Here is a 21,117-nt window from a genome sequence, read left to right as displayed (position 1 = left end):
AAAGTAACAAGATTGTTATTTAACACACGAACACACAATACACAGAGTATTAGAAATGACTGAATTCAGTGAGATACAGAACAAGAATATGAGACAACACATTTGTATTAAACCTAAATTCATTTTGAGATTAGTGGCATTGACCCAAAACTACCCATCCGTGTCTATTCATTTGTCTAACTGTCTACCTAAAACTACCCATCCATGTATCCTCTATCAATCTACCCATCTATCATTAGCCACCCTGCTTTCTACATATCAGTATCAGCCACTGGAAAACCCATTTTGGTCATCCATTCTTTCAAGTCATTGATTTTTTCATCCAAACAGTATTACCTGGGGAAAAACCTGCACTTCATTTGTTTCGCTTAAATCAACCAGCGTGTGCACTTTACACCAGAGTTTGTCATGTTCTACAAGCATGCTGGGTATTTTTACACACACACACACACAATGGGCTGCATGAGGCCTGACTGTAACCTGATCAGGTTTGAGAAGACTACGGCAGCCTGATTCAAAGCTTCATCTCTGATTAAAGCGGTTTAAGTGATTTTAGTCAGAATGAAACTTAATTTTTTTTTTTCCTCCCCTTTCGCCTTCTTATGAAGGTAGGAAGGTATGAAGTACAGCAATGAAAGCACAAATTATATGTGTAAACACCGTTTAGTCTACGTATTTTGCATTATAGTGATGTCAAAGAATGATTGGGGAAATGTGCTGTAGTTGTGTTGCACAAGCCTGAAAACCAATAGTTTTTGACAAACTTTACAGCTACTCTTCATCAAAATACGTACTGACCAAAAGTCTACACTTGCAATTAAACTTGTTTCTGATATGAATTATTTTTTGACATAGAGAAAAGACTAAGTTGGAACTTTCTAGATTGCAAAACACATTTTGTCCCCTGCACAGGATGTGATTATTGTGAACTTACTGTAAGCTGTCCCGACAAGTACTGTGGGGCGTCCCGCAGCACTCCGTGGCTCATGGGAGACGTGATAGATATGGAGGGACGCTCCATCTTCTGAGACTCAAATGAACTCGAACCTTAGAAGAGATTCAGTGTTATAAAAAAGTAATAAATAAATAAATAAATAAATTATATATATATATATATATATATATATATATATATATATATATATATATATGTGCACAGTGTTGGGAAGGTTACTTTGAAAATGTAATAAGTTACAGATTACAAGTTACCCTATTTAAAATGTAATAACTATTGTAACTTTATTAAAGTAGTATATCTGATTACATTTCATTACTTTTGCGTACATTTAAGTAATTTTTATAAACACGACAAAGAAAAAAACATGACTGGTGTGCATCTTGAGATAAAACAAGGGCACTGACATATTTTAAGATCAATCAGTGCAAGTTTATTTCAGTTAAAACAGCTCAGACTTGCATTTTAGTCTGGAACTAGGCTGAAACGGGGGGAAATGTTTTATTTTAAACACAGCCAACAAAATTTCTGACTTCAGCACCTATTTTAACTTTGAGATCGTTCTGAGGTTAAATACAGATATAGTCAGGTGAGTAAAAAAAAAAAAAACACCTGTAGAAGTGTATAATTCATGTCTCACAGAATCGTTTTGTTTAGACATACTAGACTAAGAAAATGTACTCACTGGATTCCAGTTGTGAGTGTGTGCTTTCTGGTATCCTGGGGATATCGCTGCAATGACAGTGGCACAGAGAAATCAATAACATGTGCGTTTCAGTTTTAAAAAAATGCATACACTCAGTTTTCGAAATTATGGCTCCATTTCTCAAAACTCTACACACAAAACATGCAAAAAGTCACACTTAGTATCTTACAAAAGCAAACTTTTTTTTTTTTTTTTTGCATAGTAACCATGCACAAGCATAAAATAATTAGCCAAGTACACAGAAAACTACACACAGATGTGAAAAATGTACAACACTACTCTCGTATGTTTCTTGCTTGTTTAGAGCGCAGTGGAGAGCACTGGAGTGTCACAGCACTCACACACACATGCATATGCACATACACACTGTATATACAGTATGTGTGTACAACTGATTCATTTAACACAGTTACGCAACTGAACTAAATCAATACTTGTGCTGTGTAATGACACTATTGACTTGTTAGAGCTGCGTCAAAGCAGAATCTGAATTTTTAACTATTGTGAAGCTGCTGTGAAATAATCTATATTGTGTGAAGCACTTTAGAAATAAAGTTGACTTTGACTTGGGCTGTATGCAAAGAAAAAAAAGAAAGTCACATGATCACTAGATACAGGTCATCAGTAAATGAGTGTGGCATTTCAATGTTTCCTAAAGAGCTGCTAGTTTTGAACGATGTGTGTAATGAAGAGAATAAATTAGAGTTTTGCAAACTGAGTTTAAAGCACGTGATGCAGACTTGGTCTAAATACTAGGTATACGAGTGAATGGCTTCAATGAGTGCTCCTCAAGTACCACTTTTAGTATCTAAGCAGTTTTAAAATACTGTAATGACCCTGAGCACCACATTAGTGTTGATGTGAAGCTTGTGGCAGCAGCCCAAACTCACAATCTAAAGAGAGTTCACTTGGTCATACGCTCGTATTAATTACAATTAGGACGAATATGAGGCTAAACTGAGGGCAGCGGTTTTGTTTGTTTGCTCATCTGAGCCAGCAGCCATAGTGCGAACTACGGGGGAGCTAGGGGGAGCTCGGCTCCCCTTAATAAGACATGGGCTCCCCTGAAAACGAGAAATCTGAAATTTTGGGGGGTCTCAAAAAATACTGACAATGTGAATATTTTTAAGTGCAATTTCAGTTTTGTAATGTGATCATGATGGCAAAAATATTATTCATTCATGCATGACGGCGATTAAAACCTAATTAACTTCAATAAAGATTAAAGACGTCACAGCATCAAGGTGTGGGGGTGCTGCGCTGCAAATTCCATGTTAGTATGTCATAGGTTCGTAGAAAAAAATAAACGTTGGAGGCCATTTATCGTGCGCAAAGTCCTTCCATTATGCAGTTATAGCATCATAGCTAGGGCAAAAAGATAACAAGGTAGTTCAATTAATTTTGGTATTATTAAGAAATTGTGTAGTGATAACGCACGACTGATTCACCTGCTGCAAGCACTGGTAAACCTCAAGCCAAGCCCACTGTGAAAACGCATGAAGCTGAAGAAAAGTAATCTCTGGGATCCTAACCCCTCTTGCTTCGAGTTCGAGTCCTCTCTCGCGTTAAACTGGAACAGCCAGCAGTGGAGAGACTGGAAGAGCCAATATACATGGCTGTGTGTTAAGGATGGAAGCTTGGGGTGCATCACTTTGTAACGCGTTGTGTCAGGAGGGGGAAAAAATATGGATAGCTCACAAAGTTATTAGGCCAGACAAAACTCACGGAGGCGATTGACATTTAACAACGACTCGTTTTATTTCTCCAATCGAACTCGGGCAATTGTCTGTCCCATGTTCCACCGTCCACAGCGTAACCAAAACAAAACAAACAAGATTAAAACAAAATGATTTCCAAACAGAGATTACCCGCATACATGGGGGATTCGAGTCGTGCGTGTATACATTATCATACAGAGTGCATGCCGTTTTACAGGGAGCGCGCAGCTCTTAAAGGGGCCACATTTTTTTCCACTCGTTACAACTTGTAAGGACGCAAAAAACCTTCTTCTGTCTAAAAAGGTACCTGGCACGTACTTGTCTGATAGTGGATTAATGATTAATGCTCAGAACCAGTCGCGAAAAATTATATATAAATACAGGGACAGCACACAAGATGGCCATTGAAGTGGCATTGACTAAGCAAAAGGCGATTCTGGCAAATAAAGTAATTGAGGTGAATTCTAAATTAACGGAGGAGAGCGCAACATCATTCAAGGCTGTCTTCCTGACCTATCAATTTGTGTCGATAAAGTATAATAGTGCATATTGTAGCTGTTATGTATCTTTGTAAGTCATTATATGTCCTTTTTTGAGGCACTCGTGTCGATAATGTATAATAGTGCATACACTTGTAGCTGTTGTAAGTCCTTATTTGAGGCATGCGCATGTGCACGACCTCTACCCCCCCCCCCCCCCCCCCCCCCCCCCAATAAAAGAAGTGGGCTCCCCCAAAGGACACGGTATAGTTCGAACACTGCCAGCAGCAGGTGCTTTAAAGTGATCATTCAAGAAATTTTCCCCTGGTGTCCACTAGTAATTTTATGAACCAAAAAAACTAAACAAAACAAAAAGTGTGGAAAGAGTCTTGTAGGTTTGTTTCTAATTGCAGCTCATGAGGAAAATACAATGCAATTTTTTTTTTTTTTTTTTTTTGCTGCTCCAGAATATGACTTTCATCTGTCAATGATAAAAACTATTTTGGATTTTTGATTGCTTCTTTATCAGTACCAGCAAAATATTCCATGGTGGATGCATCTGTTGCATCTTTTGTATTCACAGTGTAACTGAATGTTTGTAAATGTAATTCCTGTTATGTTCACATGAAGACCAGTTTCATGTCACACTGAAGAAGACTGTAGAGGATGTCGTACCCAATGGGTCTTGAGACCACTAGTTCCACCTGAGGCTCTGGCTTTGATTCTAAAATGATATTGTAAACTTCTTTAAATGTGGCTCCTTGCAACTTTCGGCCATTCCACTCTAGGACCTGGTCACCTAAGAAACAAGAAAATGAATTACCAAACTCTGCAAATCAAACACTCATGCTAGTATTCATTAACGGATGGAATACAGTAACAAACTGTCAGACTAATAATCCACTATGTAGAAGTCGTGAGTCTTTTTATTCAGCAAAGATGTATTAAATTGATCAAAAAAGACTGTAAAGTAGCATTAATGCTTGCATAGTTGAAAAAAAAAAAGTTATTTTGAGCCTATTCTATTTCTCAAAGTATCTTTATAAAAGTATTATGGTTTCCACAAGAATGTTAAGCAGCACAACTGTTTGCAACATTATTAATAAGAAGAAGAAATGATTGTAAAGCAACATTTCAACAAAGGATCATGTGATGCTGAAGACTAAAGTAATGGCTGTTGAAAATTCAGCTTTGTCTCAAATAATACATCAAATACAGAAACATAAGATGTACCTTGTCTGAGATGCCCAACTGTCTCCGCTAAACTCCCTCTCCTTACTTTGGTGATGAATGCACATAGTCGCCCAGACTCTGTCATCTTTCCTCCAACCACCTGCAAAACACACACACACACACACACACACACACACACACACACACACAAAATGCTTAGATAATGAACTAGTGATGGTGAAACTATAGTATATTCGTTTTTGCCAAGAAATGCTAATGAAATATGACTGGTATTGAGGGTTTCATGACTCCATAATGAAGGTTTCATGTTGTTAATATTTAGGTAAGCTACATAAGCTCAATTTTATGTGAATATATTTAATAGATCTTGTCTTTTTTATGCATGACTTATTTTAGGAAATTAGAGTTTAGAGATAATAATCTGTTGTTTTGTAATAAACTGCACAAGTTACACAAGTTCGAGGGTGTGTATGTTATTTCTGTCCACGCTTTTGAAAGAGCCGACTGTTGGAAAAGGCCTGGAGGCGTGTTCCATAAACCACGTGACCAATCACTCTGTGAGCATCATACAAATCAAATCCCTACTAATGGCAGCCCAATGCAAACATACAAAGAAGATTACGAGCTGCCTCCTGGCTAAAGATGGCTTTACATAATGAGTGGCATGGAGCCGAGGGCGATTGTGAGTGTGTGTGTGTGTGTGTGTGTGTGTTTGACAAACTGCTGATGGTAACGGATATAATGCACACGGTAGCACTGAGCTGACACACAATCAGCCATTCAGAAAGTTAGTTATCAGTAATGATTCTCCGTTTCTCTCCAGTCTGCTGAACAATCCATGTAAGTGCTTTAACAACAAACACAAGCTTTGGATTTCTGCTTTTAAACCCTGGAAGCGCTCAGCCCTTGTTTACTTCCACTGTACAAGCTTTACTGTAACCGTGTTTTGTCGCTCTTTAAATGTCAACAATAAATTACAATGAACCTTTCAGACTTTCTCAGTACACATTTGTTTTTAAGTAATAAGCATTCACTCTTAAAAATAAAGGTTCTTTATTGTCATTGATGGTGAAGAACCTTAACATCCATAGAACCTTTTTATTGCACAGGTCCTTTATAATAGAAAAAGAATCTTCAGATTAAAATGTTGTTTTGAAAAAGTTACACTGAAAAGTTATTTGAGGAACCAAAAATTGCAATTGCATTGCTCCAAAAAAGATAAAACCCTTTGAAACCTTTGTTTGTAAGAGTATACTTAGAGTGCTCATCATTGCAAGTACTAAAATGTTTGTTTATAATTTATCAAAAAAAAACAAACAAATATTTTTCCTTTGAATTCAATCAAATCCTTAACGGATTAACAGTTCCACTCTACATCTGTCTTGTTCAGTATCATGTTTCACTAAAGAACAATGAGTTATGAACATGCTTCACATTGAGTTGAACATAAATATTAACTTAACTTATCATTTTAACCCTTTAAAATACAAGCCCCACAATTAATATTTCTGCTTTTTAAAAATGGTAGGAAAAATTATTTATCTGTAGTTATCAACATGTTGTCAAAAGAGTTTATTAAAGAAATAGTTCACACACACATAAAAAAATATATATAATGATGTAGATTAGTTGGATTAATTTGTTTCTTAACTGGAATATATTTGGAGAATATCATAATATTTGCTAAGAGCTGCTTTGCCCTGTTTTCACTTGTAAACAGTGCTTGATCTGATCTTTTTTTTTTTTGCTTCACAAGACATTCATTGATGGACTGGAGTCATGTGGATTACACATGGATTATTGTGATGTTTCCATCAACTGCAGCGGAACCATTGCTGAGCAAGTGATGTAACACTAAATTTCTCCAAATCTTTTCTGGTGAAGAAACAAGCTCATCTACATCTATTCAAATTTCAGCAATTAAATTTTTTTTAAGAACTATTGCTTCAAAGCAAGAACTCTCCTTGAAAATGAATTGCTGCCATTACTGAACCTTGTGGGATATCAAAATCACATATAGAGCATTTCCTCACAGGAGGACAAGCGACTCACTTTCAATCCCAGAAGAGCTCCAGAGTCGCGGGGGACGCTGCCATCCTTCATGCGCTTGTTGAGCAGAATCCTGCCGATGAGTCGATCTCCATCTTTGGAGGGCTGCCATGTGACCGGGTGCTGTCAGGTCGAAACCACAACAAACATCATTTCAGAACACACAGAAAGCTGCAAGTGCTGGTGCGGGGAAGGCTGAGATGAATTTCATCTGATTTATCACACAAACTCTGTTGTGATTGCAGGTGTTTCATGGAAACAAGCCACACATCTGGGACAAATCAAATAATGTTTCCTAGAGGATTAAGGGATCAAGCTCCCCCAAAATGAAAATTCTGTCATCATTTACTCACCCTCATGTCATTCCAAACCTGTGTGACTTTCTGTTTTCCGTGGAGTGCATAAGGGGATGTTTCTCCATACAACAAAAGAGGATAGTAAGTAGCAGTTGACCAATATGAGTTTCTCCAATGTCAAATGGTCGAACTGGAAACTGTGGTCCATGTGCAAGTGACTTAGGATAGCTTAGCTTATGAGGAACCAACTGAAATGTCATTCAATATTGAAAGCTGAAATTCTTGTGCTCTCAAATATTGAGGGTGAGTAAATGTCAGAATTGTTATTTTTTGATAAGCTATCCATTTAATAATTTAGCTGCAGAAAACCTGTCTTAAAATGCGCCTAAAATACATATACTTTTTTTTTACATATAATGAATGTCTCTCTGTTATAATACAATACGAAAATGCTTGATTTCAGAAATGAAATCGGAGAGAGATTTATAGGAGTGATCTGGGTTCAATACAAGTTAAGCTATATGGATAACATCTACGACCTGCTGTCAATTACCACAAAGGAAAGAAATAAAAAATTTATAATAATTGAATTGTCCCTCGGTTAGTAAGACATACAAAAACTGCTTATAATAGAAAAATATAATGGAGGTCTATGGGGCAAGGCATTCCAGATGGTTTAAAAGCGGAAATGTTAGGCTTGCATTTTTGCTAAAGTGCTTATATTACTTATTTCAAACAAATTGGCTGTTTTCTGAACTATAAAGTTGTCATTTTATTAGTGTAATTCTGCTTACAGGTTACTGGCATTATTCCTTTATATTATGTGGAAATACACAAATCACATCTCTTAATCTTTACACATATACTGCAATGTGGTTTTACATTTTAATGCAGAAAATATATATAAAAATAAATAAAACACAAAAACTTGCACATTGAGTTAGTAAGTGGTTATAATTCACAAATAGTATTGGTGTAATGCCATGCCCCATAAATTTGCATTTCCTTTTATCTAGAAGTCATTTATACATACAGGTTTGGGGTCTGTAAAGTTTTTTTTTTTATGTTTTTGACTCACCAAGGCTGCATTTGTTTGATCAGAAATACAGTAAAAACAGTAATACTGTGAAATGTTATTACAATCTAAAATAACTGCACTGAAAATTGCAGTTGATCACACAAATAATTACAAAGAAATGGCAAGTAATGCACTGAAATAAACATGAAATGTAAGTAGAGAGAAACAGTATTTTCTTATTAAACTTACTTGATTAATTTTTGTTTTATTTGCAAATTCGAATAACAAAAATGTATTGCTGTGATGCATAGATGGATTTTCAGCATTAACATTACTTCAGTCTTCAGCGTCACATGATCCTTCAGAAATCAGTCTAATATGCTGATTTGCTGCTCATGAAGATTTCTTAATTGTAACAATATTGAAAACAATGTTGCGTAATGGCTTAATGTTTTTGCAGATACCAGGATTCCTAAGGAAAGTTCAAAAGAACAGCGTTTATATGAAATTGAAATCTTGAAAATCTGTAACATCATAAATTTAACTGTCACTTTTGATCAATTTAATGCATCCTTGGTGATTCAAAGTATTAATTGCTTTTAAAACTGTTTTTACTGACCCCAACATTTTGAATGTTAGTGTATTTTTACAAAAAGGGCAAAAAAAAATTATATTGTAGGTTAGAAGAGCTTAACATGTACTTAGTCCAGAACATTCATAAATGCTTCATAAATATAAATATATTTTTCTTATTTTGGTGGCGTAGAGTTTGTGTGATCTTCTTGCTGGGAGTGACGTGCACCAATCACATGCAGAGAAAAGCCCCCCACAGCCGAACCCCAACACCACATCCAGCAAACACAAGCCTGAATAATGGGAGAAGGAACAGACGATGTTCAAACTGAAAGCGAGGAGAACAGCATGGAAAGGCTCACGAACACAAACAGTGGAAACAAGTGATCCATAAACATGGAGAGCAATGGAATATGACAGTGGAAAGGGAAAAAAGAAAAACAAACTTTGTGGCAAAACGAATCCTAGCTGGCCGTCTCTGAACGAGTGAGCGTGTGTGTTTCGGAGCGAGTCTCCTGGAGCGTGTGTGGTGGGAGAGGGGGGAAAGGAGTGAGGATTCAAACCAGTGAGGGGGTCTGGGGCCCTACCGCGGCTGACAGGGCCACTAACACGGCAATAAGACACAAGGCTGAGAGGGCATGCATCTGACGGGGGAACCCACATTCTCTAAGTGCAATAACAAAACAGACAGTCACATGATGGAGTGATTCACTGCTATATCAACTACGGCAAAGAAGCAAAGATAACAGAGCAAGACAGAGGCTCTCCAGCTACAGCCACAGAGGAACAGAAATTTGAAACAGGAAAACTGTTTTTTTTTAGAACCTTAAAAAATGGATAGTTCAAGCTAAATTGTTCACGAAGTTCCAAAACCATATGACTTTCTTTCTTCAATGGAACACAAAAGGAGAATATTTATGCAGCTCAGAATGAAAGCATATTTTGACATCGATGATGCTGAACTGCATTGGTTTTTGCGAGCCTTGTGACCAAATGTGACGTGCAGAATTAAACATAGTTAAAGTGCAAACTAAATATAAGAGATTTAAAAGCAAGGAGGACAAATGTGAATGTTACTTAAATTTCGGTGAGTTTCACACAGAAATCCGTCAATAGTTCAATAGTTTCTAAAAAGTCACTTGCGTAAATTAGATTTAAAAAAGAGAGTTAAATCAGTAATATTATTACAATTTAAAATAAATGTTTTATATATAAATATATTTTAAAAAGTAAATTATTCCTGTGATGCAAAGCTGAATTTTCAGTGTAATTACTCCAGTCTTGAGTGTCAAATGATCCTTCAGAAAAAAATTCTTATCATTATCATGGTTGAAAACTTTTTTGTGGAAACAATATAAAAAAAAAATCATAATTCTTTGACAAAAAAAAACAAAACATTCAAAACAATTCATTTGAAATTAATATCTTTTGAAACATTATAAATGTCTTGACTGTCATTTTTTTAATCAAATTAACGATTCCTTGCTGAATAGAAGTATTAATAAAAAACATGCTGTAGTTTTAGAAGATCTGAAATATTGCACTGAAGTCATACAGAACATTTTCCTTTTCGGAGCTTGACAGCTCTTGGTCACTGTCTGCTTATATTTTATGGAAAATAGCAGCTTGAATATCTTCATATAGCTCTATTTTGTACTCCACAGAGGAAAAAAGAAAGTCATATGGGTTCGAAACTACACAAATGGCAATAAATGATGGCAGAATTTACATTTTGGGTGAACTATCCCTGCGACATCCAAAAAGAGGATCTCACCTAATATCATCGGCATTAAAGCAAAGATCAAGTGAAAATGGAACACAATGAAGTAAATGAAAAGTTCAAACAAAACAAGATCAAATGAAATCAAACCAATGCAGGCTACAGAGGTCCCAGTACCTTCTCACTATGGCTATGCTCCTCGTTTAGGGTAGTGCTACTGCATGTATCAACCCCCGAGTCTTTAATCTGGGGTTCACACCACTCAGCATCTTCTTCCAAAGAGTGGCCCCCAAAGCGGACCATTTTCTTTTGGCCCTCAGATAAGTTGTGTGACTGCTCAAAAGTTTGTCTTTTTCCCCTTTGACTGTCCCCTATAGACATGGGATAAAAACAGAAAGAAAAAAAAAACATGCAGAGTTGAAAATAACTCAAAAGAATCATGGAATGACAAAGAGTGACAGAGAGGGACAGAGAGAGGAGAGCCAGGAAGAGAGAGAAAGAGGTGTGACATTAGGCTCCGCATGTCTCACCAAAGACATGGAGGAAGCATCGTTGCTATGCCACGTTGTATGATCCCACCAGTGGCCATCCAAATCTCCTGCAAGTGCCACATACACACGCACACACACATACACACAATAACAGCACACAGATACAGCAGAGGTAGTTTGTAAGGACAAAGGAAACAGAGACGTGGGGAAAAGAGACATTAAATTCACTCTCATACTGTTAAATGTGTCAGTCACACTCATACTTACACTCACACTTCCTGTACATTGATTGATACACTCATAACCGTATTTATGCAACCTATTAAAATTTAGACAAAAAAAAAAAAAGACCTGTCCCTGTTAACTGCAACAAAACTACAGAAGAGGTCAAACGTTTGCAAGTGCTCAAAGAAGCTTGGCTGAAGTCTCGATCTTCTATGTCTGACTAATAAGATCTGAAAAGATCTTGGGACTGGGAGTTTTAATACACTTTAAAACACAAACACACGCATATTGACGGAGTTGCCTGACTTGACTTCAGTTAAAAATGCAGTCAGTCATAACAAATGTCAGTAGACTGAGATGTTTTTAAAACGAACAGTTAAGTTATAAATTCGCACACCCTTATCTTTAGGCTGTGGAAATACAAGCCAGAAGACAACACACACAATGCTGAAAAGGGGCGGAGCTACATAAAGTCTATAACATAGGGCTTGATCAGATCAAATATGACATCGTCCGAACACAGCATCATATATGGTTTGATTAAATCTGATCTATAAACTCTTATCAGCTTCTATCTAAATATAACAACAGATATATCAGCAGTGCTGCTTTTGTACATATCTTTGTAGTTTATTAATATTTTGATATTTACTGTTTTAATTTAGTGCAATTTGTAGTCATTTTGTTAAGTGCTTTCATAATTTTTTTTTTCGTTTTTGATTTTTTTGGGGGGTAAATTTTGTACTTTAAAGGTTTTTCTTTTATACACACACACACACACACACACACACATACATATATATACACTTTTGTATTTATTTATATATTTTAACATTTCAACTTATTTTCAGTGTCAAATTTTTTTTTTCTCATCTAACATCTATTTTATTTTAGATTTATTTTATTTAACAAAAAAGTAAATACAAAATTAAATAAGTAATTAAGTAAATATAATACCATGCAATATTTAATATCATCAGACATGCTAGCGCTCAGCCTATGGATCAGCTAGACAAGCCTTAAACATCGGATGAACAGAGCGACCAATCATGCAGCAGCTGATCTACACATGGGACTCATTACATTAAACTTCAAAACACCAGTGCTGGTGCTAATGACAGAGAACAGCGGACTTATGAGAATAAGTGCACTTAATAGTAAAGGGGTAATCTGTGAAGAAGCCTAAAGCTATTCACCAAAAGATTTGGTCCTTGAGAACGTCAAAGAGTATAATACATGCTACGCATGGCAAAAACAAAGGGGAAATTATTATTTTTTTAAATATATATATATTTTCTAAAGTGCAGAATTTTCATAATCCAGTAATTAAAAAAGTAATTCATCTAATTTGATTATTTAAAACTTGATATACGCAAACCAAGAGATAATAATTTGTAAATTATAGATGGATCTCGCATAATTAACTCACCCTCAATTTGTTCTAAACCTGTACCTTCTGGTGAGCACAAAAGAAGATATTTTGAAGAATGTCTCATACTTATGTTTCTCATTTTAAATGTACCAGTTACAGGCTTGACGATAAACCAAGATAAAAGGTCCCAATGATTAATATTATCATTTCATAGTTTTATAATCATCAACACCATACAATAAAAACAAACAGTTTGCTGGTAGCCATTGACCTCCATAGTATTGAAAAATAATAATAATATGGAAGTCAATGGCTACCAGCAACTGTTTAGTTAAGTACAATCTTCAAAATATCTTCTTTTGTTTTCAACAGAAGAAAGAAATTCATACAGGTTTGGAACAACAGGGTTAATTATGACCGAATGTTCATTTTTGGGTGAACTACTGTATAGGGTGAAAGGGTTTATCACAAAGATGAAAGTGGCCCAATCAAGCTGGGACTAAACAAAAACAGTAAGCTACACAGTGCTATTCTCCTGGAGCACTGCTGTCTCGCTGTCTTTCTCTCTCTCTCTCTGTAGTGAAAGCGAGAGCGCGGGGTCTTTGCGTCTACATTCTGGGATCTATTTCTCTCTCGCTCTCAGCAGAAGGCGGAAGTGCTGATTCAGGTCTGAGCACAGCTCCCAGGCCGCTAGCGCAAAGCTCTCCATCACTCTGGCAACTCAATAAAACCCCAGTGTAAACTATTAATTGGATCATTAATTATTGATGCTGTTTTTACTACAAGTGAAGGGGACAGGAGAACAGAGAGAGAGACAGACTGAAGACAGCGACATGGCATACATTCATAAAATGAGTATTGATATTTGTCTCCGTGAAGGTTTCATATAGGACAGCTTTGCCTAAAACTGAAGATGTGATCTGATTGGTTCCCAAATGGGAAATGCATGACGAACGTACTGTATGCACACCAGACTCTCTATTACGTCAACAGTTTTAGTCAACCCAAGACTGAAAATTATATACATTAAAAAAATTATTAATTTAAATGTTCTATATTTACATTTCTCATTTTAAAATTTGTAATTATTTACTATTTAAAATCAAATACATTTTTTTTACATTTAAAATAAGTGTAATATAAAAATAGTTCATATTAAAAATTATTTACAAATAATACAATTAGCTTTTTCCTATAATAATGAATATTAAAATGTTTCTACATCCACAATAGATGATATATAGATAGATACACACACATACATGTGTATACAATATATGTTATAAAATATATTATAATATAATAAGCAGAAAAATTAGAAAAAATACATTTAAAAAAATGCTGGGAAATGTGTATTTTTTATTTTATTTTTTCAGCAATTCTTGCGATTTCAACAAAACCACATCCATGCTAGCCAGTTACATTTTTAATTAGCAGACTAGTTGAAAGAGTTGACAAGCAGAACTGGCATTTAATTTCACAAAAATGTGGAAATAAATGTACATGACATGATAGTTAATATGTATGTTTACAGTTGGTTGAACATATTGAACACAGAGTGTATGTATGAATGTAACCGTATGGACACAGAGACTGGTTCCTTCAAACCCTTTCTCCTGTTCTGTCTGCACATCTGCTGATCAATAGTGAAGAGAACAAAGAGAAAGAACACTACACTAAATCACACGAGGGTCTCCCACTGCTCATCAACGGTTCTACAAAGCTTTAGCGCAGGCCGTCCCATTTCACAAAGAAACAGGTTGTTTCTCCTGACAGTTTAAAGAGCACTAGACATAAATACGATGCATATAGCTGACTGCAGTTATATGTTTAATGTGTCATCTAAAGCACCACTGCAAATGTTTCTAATCACACGTGCTTTTGACCATTACATAATTCACCATGAATCGTATGAGGTTTTTTGGCTGCTTTGAGAGCAGGTCTGAATGCAGAGCGAGCCGAGAGCCAATCACAGTGGCTGATTCTGATCCAAAAACAGGCCTGCAGCCAAGCGGATGCCATGGTAACCTGCTTTCACCTCATTACATCTGATCTTCAGACAGTCAGACGGCAACACAAATAACGTCAAAACCTTCATTCAGAACAGGAAGCAAGAATATAAACTGCCTGCTAGTCTGCTCTAACAAAACAAAGCACAACCAGTTCAAGGCTAAAGCTGATCTGTACTAGTGTCCAAACACATTAGATGTCAAAAGTGACATCCAAGTTTTGGATATTGTGTTTAATGCAGTATTTAAAGAAGCTTTTTCCCCAATGTTTAAATTCTATTCTACCCAGTTTAATATACTATATTGGAGGGTTGTAACCCTGTGACAATTTCCAAACCCTGTGCTTCCTTACTGTACTATATAGTGTGCACAAAGCAGTACATCAAATTAAAAGCATGTCTTAATATGCAGTAGTCATGAAAATTTACACCACCATTCAAAAGAGGTCAAAATGTCAGTAAGATTTTTCCAAAAATGTAAAAAATAAAATAAAAAAATAAATAAATTTTAAAAAAAAAAGTGTCTAATGCGCACCGAAACTCCATTTATTTGATGCAGTAAAAACAGTAATATTGTGAAATATCAACACAATTTAAAGTAATTGTTTTCTATTTTAATCCTCTGGAGTCTGAGGGGGTTGGGGGCCCTGGAGAAGTTTTGACATGCCCTGACATTTGTGTTGTTTTGTGCTGCTAAATATTTTTGGGATTTCTTTTTTTTTTTTTTTTTTTTTAAGGTTTATTTAATAGTAAGTTTTTTTTTAACATTATTATTTTTTTTATTTTTTTTACCTTATACCGCATTTTCCGGCCTATAAGTCACACTTTTTTTCATAGTTTGGCTGGTCCTGCGACTTATAGTCAGGTGTGACTTATTTATCAAAATTAATGAATGAACCGAGAGAAATGAACCAACAGAAATTAACCAATAGAAAACATTACCGTCTCCAGCCGCCAGAGGGCGCTCTATGCTGCTCACTGCTCCTGTAGTCTACAGTGTTTTTTCTTGGTTCTTGGTTCTAAATAAATGCGACTTATAGTCCAGTGCGACTTATATATGTTTTTTCCTCATCATGACGTATTTTTGAACTGATGCAACAGGTGCGACTTATAGTCCGAAAAATACGGTAAATTCTTTTTACTTTAAATTTACTTCATCCTGACCGACCCAAACTTTTGAATGGTTGTGTATTTTTGTGAAATTCCAGCTGATGCCACTAGTGGTGCATAAATATATTCATATTTCAATATGTTTCTGTCAGTAAAGTGAGTTTGCCAGATACCAGCAGCAATGAGCAAATGCTTTAGACTATCTTATGAAAAGCTGGAACAATAATAATAATCACTTCAGATTGTGATTTTTAAACCACTTCCATCACCAAACAAAATTACAAATTACTCTGTCCATCTGCTATTGGTCAGACAAACAGGTAGCCCCACCCATAATTAACACCATTGGCTGACCACTGTTGCTATGCCAGACCAATCAAACAAACAGAAAAAAAGTTTATACTTTTTATGGAAGTCAACCTACTTGTAGTTGTCTGAACTAACACATTAAATCTGGTATAGAAGAGAGTATTTTAACATTACATTGCAAAGAATAAATTAAACAATAAAATAATCCTTAACATTAAAAAAAAATTTGTGTATTTAAATAAGCTGAGCCAATAACAAAATGATGAAATCCAGTAGAATGACTGACTGTCTGGTTGTAATCATGCAGAAACGTTACTATCTCCACTGCCCTCGACTCTCATGTGTGATAGAGTTGATGGGAAAGGCAGTCTTATCTGGCCTGATGTGCTGTCCCCTCCTCCCTAAAACTCACCTGACCTTCAGAGAGAGCATTACTCCTCTCCTCTGGTTATAAGTGTGAATGTGAAACCTGGAAAAGCAGAACATCAATAATGTAGAACTGTACGCTGGGTTTTGTCCTCGGGATGCTTATATAAGTGGCTCGGACTGAGTTCTTCTCTCTCCGGTTCTCTATCCCGCCTCCATCATCTGAACCCATTCATGCAACTCTGTTCAAAACCTTACTATTTGTTGTGTACACAGTAAATAAAGTGCCTGAGATACTCAAATATTTCCAATTTTTAGCATGACATGTAGCTATGATTCTGTATGAGTGCACACTGCCAAACAAAAAAATATAAACAAGTACTTTAAAGTGCATTTTATATTCATATTTCACCTTAATTTAAATTAGCATAAATTAAATGCGTAACAAATAGTGGCATGATGTAAAAATATTTAACAATGTTACATAACATCATAAATATATTAACATTTTAATCGGGGGGGGGGGGGGGGCTGTTATATTTAAATATCACACATATTTGTAATGCATGATTATTTTATTGAAGTGAGTAGTAGCGGGTCATGTGATGCCGTACATCCTGTCAAATAAAACTTCTGTTTCAAGGCCACCAATATGACAGAAGTCTTCAGGTATCTCCGGCATACTGCTCATTTCTTTAGGTGTAAAACTATATAAATAAATGCACTTCTAAGATTAATCCTTATCTTCATTTTTTACTGAATATGGAATCATCTCATCTCTCTTTCTCGCATTTTTTCTCTTTCCTCTGTCTCTCTCTTTTCCACTCTATCCCTCCGTTATGTAACGCAGCCTACATCTGATCTGAGGGAACCAAGACCCAGCAATATCCATCACTGGAGGACAACCGAGAGAACACACACACACACACACACACACACACACAAACACAAACACACACACAAATATACAAAGGTAGCACCAGTTTTGGAGAGTAACTACCAAGTATGTTTAACAGCTGTGGAAATAATCAAAAAACATTCAAAAAACTAAAATATTCCAGTAAACTGGTTTATTTGGACAGTTCGTGATTCACTGATTCATGTATTTTCTTTTAATTATTATTATTTTATTTTTTTACAGAGCAGTTCAGCGTTGCGTTTTTGACCTTAATGTATTATTATTATTATTATTTTGTTAGTAACTGCTTTTTTGTAATTTAAATTGTATTTCTTTAGATAGTGAGTAGCTTGAAGCCTGCTAATCTACAGTTTCACTGTCAGACACGCGCAATCATTTCTCTTGAAAGAAACACACACAGGTCTCAGCTCACACTCGCTAACCGCTCACACAACACAGGCCATTCACACACACTGTGAAACATCAGCATCAATCAGAGGTTATTAGCATATGAAAAATTATTCTAATCTACAGTAGTTACTTCCATGTAAATAAAACTTAGCAGCAATATTAGCAACAGCTTTTAACTGATAGCACTACAGCTTTACTGCATCAACATGCACTACAGTTCAAACATATGGGGTCAGTAAGATTTATTACAATTATTATTACTTTTTTAAATATTTTTGTTCAGCAAGGATGCATTAATTTCAAGACCAAAAGTGACAGTAAATACAAATAATGTTGCAAAATATTTACATTACAAATAAATGCTGTAAAAAATTCCACAAAAATATTTAACAGCACATTGATAACAGCACATTGATAACAGCGCACAGCGCATTGATAATAATAATACGTTTATTTAACTTCCTTGAATTATTCCTGAAGGATCATGTGACACTGAGGACTGGAGTAAGAAATAAATTAAATTTTAAATAGTGCTGTCAAATGATTAATCATGATTAATCGCATCCCAAATAAAAGTTTTTGTTTACATAATATATGAGTGTGTACAGTGTATATATTATCTACATATAAATACAAACACATGCATGTATATTTTTAAGAAAAACTGTTTTGTTTATATATTAAATATATTAATATAATATAAATATATAATATAAATATATAATATATAATATAAATATATACATATACTGGATATACATGTAAATATTTGTAAAATATATACTGAATGTGCGTGTATTTATATATACATAATAAATAATAGCAGTACACAAACATATATTATGTAAACAAAAATGTTTATTTTGGATGCGATTAATCGCGATTAGTCGTTTGAAAGCGCTAATTTTAAAATATATAAGAAATCAAATAGAAATTTTTTATTTTTAATTGCAATATGTCACATTATTATTAAAACAAGCCCACCCTTTGTGAGCATAAAAGACTTCTCTCAAAAACACATAAAAATCGTACCGACCCCAAACTTTTGAATGGTAGTGTACATACATATATAAATGATAAATAGCTGCATTACCTTTCTCGCTCACAGACTCACTCTCGATCTCCACGTCTTCACAGCTGGTGTACTCCGGTGTAGTGGCCAGTTCCTCCTCTGAGCTGCTCAGGGACACCTGCCTCATTTTGCCACCCCTCTTGGTCTTGTGAGGTTTGGGTGGCGGCGGCCTGACGGACTCTGATTGGTCGGAACTGAGCGAGTCGTTCCGCAACATACTATCCATCTTTTCTCGTTTACTCTTCCGTACGGCTGAGACGGGATCCAGGTGCTGCTGCCTATTGAGGGAGTCCACGTCGGGTGGACTGTGGTTGGACCTCCAGTGGGTGTGTCCAGGACCTGGTGAGTAGTGGGTATCCCGCGGGGGCCCGAAGGGCTCCTCCATCTCTGTGTATGCCAGGGAGACATCACTGTGGCGCCGTTCGTGCCTAAACCGTGAAACCTCCGCATGCATGCGCATCTGTTCCTCATAAGGTTGTGGTTTGACTGGGTAGCGGGCCAGGTTTGGGTCACTGCGGTAGCGGTTCTGGTACTCCTCCTGCCGTTGCCGCTGAAGCTCATGCTCGCTGAGAGGCGGGCCATCGGGCAGGAAGCCAGCTTCAGGTGGATATTCTTCCTGAGAGTGCCAGCCACCCCGTCGAGCACGGTACGCATTCCTCGCTACCTCCGCATCCTCGTAGGAGCGACCGTAGCCTCCACGCCACTGGCGGTCTCCAGCCCCGTAGTCAGACGGCGATCGTGGCATGCCGCCCGCCCCTGGGGCATACTGTGAACGCTCTGCCTTCTCCTCCCTTTGGTCGTATTTTTGGTTTGGATCCCTGGTTGCTGATGGGCTTCTTTTCCTGTCAGAAAAAAAGAGCAAATGTTGCTATAGGAATTTCAGACACAAAGTTGACCGTAGGGCTTTTCACACTTGAAACGGTTAATTCTGGGTCATCCAAAATCCTGTTATCTTGTTTAATGTTTTAAAATGCTCATCCTTTACCCAGGGTTAAAGGGATAGTTCACCCAAAAATGAACATTGTTATTATTTTCTCACCTTTGAGTTATTCCAACCTGTACAAGCTTTTTTCTTCTGTTGAACACAAAAGAAAGAAGATATTTTGAAGAAAGTTGGTAATCAAACAGTTGCTGGTAGCCATTTACTATCATGTAAATGTCAATGGCTACCAGAAACAATTTGGTTAACCAACATTCTTCAAAATGTCTTCTTTTTTTGTGTTCAACAGGTTTTTTTTTTTTTTTTTTTTACCAGCACAGACCAAATAAAAATTGCTGAATGGAAAGCAGGATCTTGCAGAACATGCATAGAATTGAGTCTTCACTTTTAAGCAAAAAGGCATGGGTCAATCTTGTATTAACTGACTAGTATATTTCTAGACTTATTATGCATCAATAAAGGATTGATCTACAACTTGTTTTGATACACATTTAAAAAGACTAGACATTTTCAATATCCAATCAATTCCTGATGGATAAATCAAGTCCCATCCTATACATTGTTTTTTGTTCTAGTTCAGTATGCTGTTTCTATGGGATGTAATTAGACTCAAAATGATTAATAGATGCACGCAAAAATATCTATGTACTACATCAATTTTATACATGTATCTTACGAACCACAAACAAATGCCTTTCAATTTGATTCGGGATTAAATGATTGTGCAGAGATTTGTACATATACAGACATGTTTGTGAATAAAAATGTTATGTTCTGCATTAATATATTGTAAATCATAATCATAAATTGCTCATGCAAAAAGGTATCCATGCATATGTGGATCGGGTGACACCATAGACTGTATAAAAACATGGACGTAGTGTCCTGAAGTGTTTTTGAAGCTTAAAGTCATAGACAGTAAAAGAAATGGACACAGCGACCCCATTGGAACTCAATTGAGACAAGTGAAGCCCATTTTTAGCGTTTTTTAGCACTTCCGTTTCTGACGCGCAGACTCAAACAAAGCTTGACGACGTCAGCAACCTGTCTGCCAGATGTAAATCTTCTAGTAGCTGTGCGTGCAAACTGCCATCGTTAATCTTGCAGAGACGGCGAGCTTGAGCGGGGAGTTGTTTGGCGTGAGTGACCAGGAGTAAGTATTCTGATTAATTATTTTGTATAGTATTTTAAAATGTAATGCCAATAC

At 36.1% G+C, this 21,117-nt stretch overlaps 1 protein-coding gene across 14 annotated transcripts in view; it reads right to left on the bottom strand.

Moving 5' to 3' along the window:
• Positions 1-21,117, bottom strand: part of LOC128030996 (regulating synaptic membrane exocytosis protein 2-like) — a 139,674-nt gene that overhangs the window by 63,262 nt on the left and 55,295 nt on the right. For 9 of the 14 annotated variants that reach the window (XM_052619145.1, XM_052619149.1, XM_052619150.1 and 6 more), the window contains 7 exons: positions 18,992-19,812; positions 10,886-11,079; positions 7,105-7,224; positions 5,092-5,191; positions 4,534-4,657; positions 1,641-1,687; positions 935-1,047 (listed from right to left, as the gene is read on the bottom strand). In XM_052619145.1, coding sequence (XP_052475105.1) covers positions 935-1,047; positions 1,641-1,687; positions 4,534-4,657; positions 5,092-5,191; positions 7,105-7,224; positions 10,886-11,079; positions 18,992-19,812 — 1,519 coding nt within the window. Of the gene's footprint in view, positions 1-934; positions 1,048-1,640; positions 1,688-4,533; positions 4,658-5,091; positions 5,192-7,104; positions 7,225-10,885; positions 11,080-11,238; positions 11,307-18,991; positions 19,813-21,117 lie in introns of all 14 variants that reach the window. The other 5 variants (XM_052619157.1, XM_052619153.1, XM_052619155.1 and 2 more) reach the window with 1 other exon arrangement.

The sequence above is a fragment of the Carassius gibelio genome, chromosome A16 (assembly GCF_023724105.1).
Source record: "Carassius gibelio isolate Cgi1373 ecotype wild population from Czech Republic chromosome A16, carGib1.2-hapl.c, whole genome shotgun sequence".
NCBI classification, from domain to species: Eukaryota; Metazoa; Chordata; class Actinopteri; order Cypriniformes; family Cyprinidae; genus Carassius; species Carassius gibelio.
The sequence above is the reverse complement of the archived record's forward strand: the minus strand, read 5'-3'. Positions and strand labels throughout refer to the sequence as shown.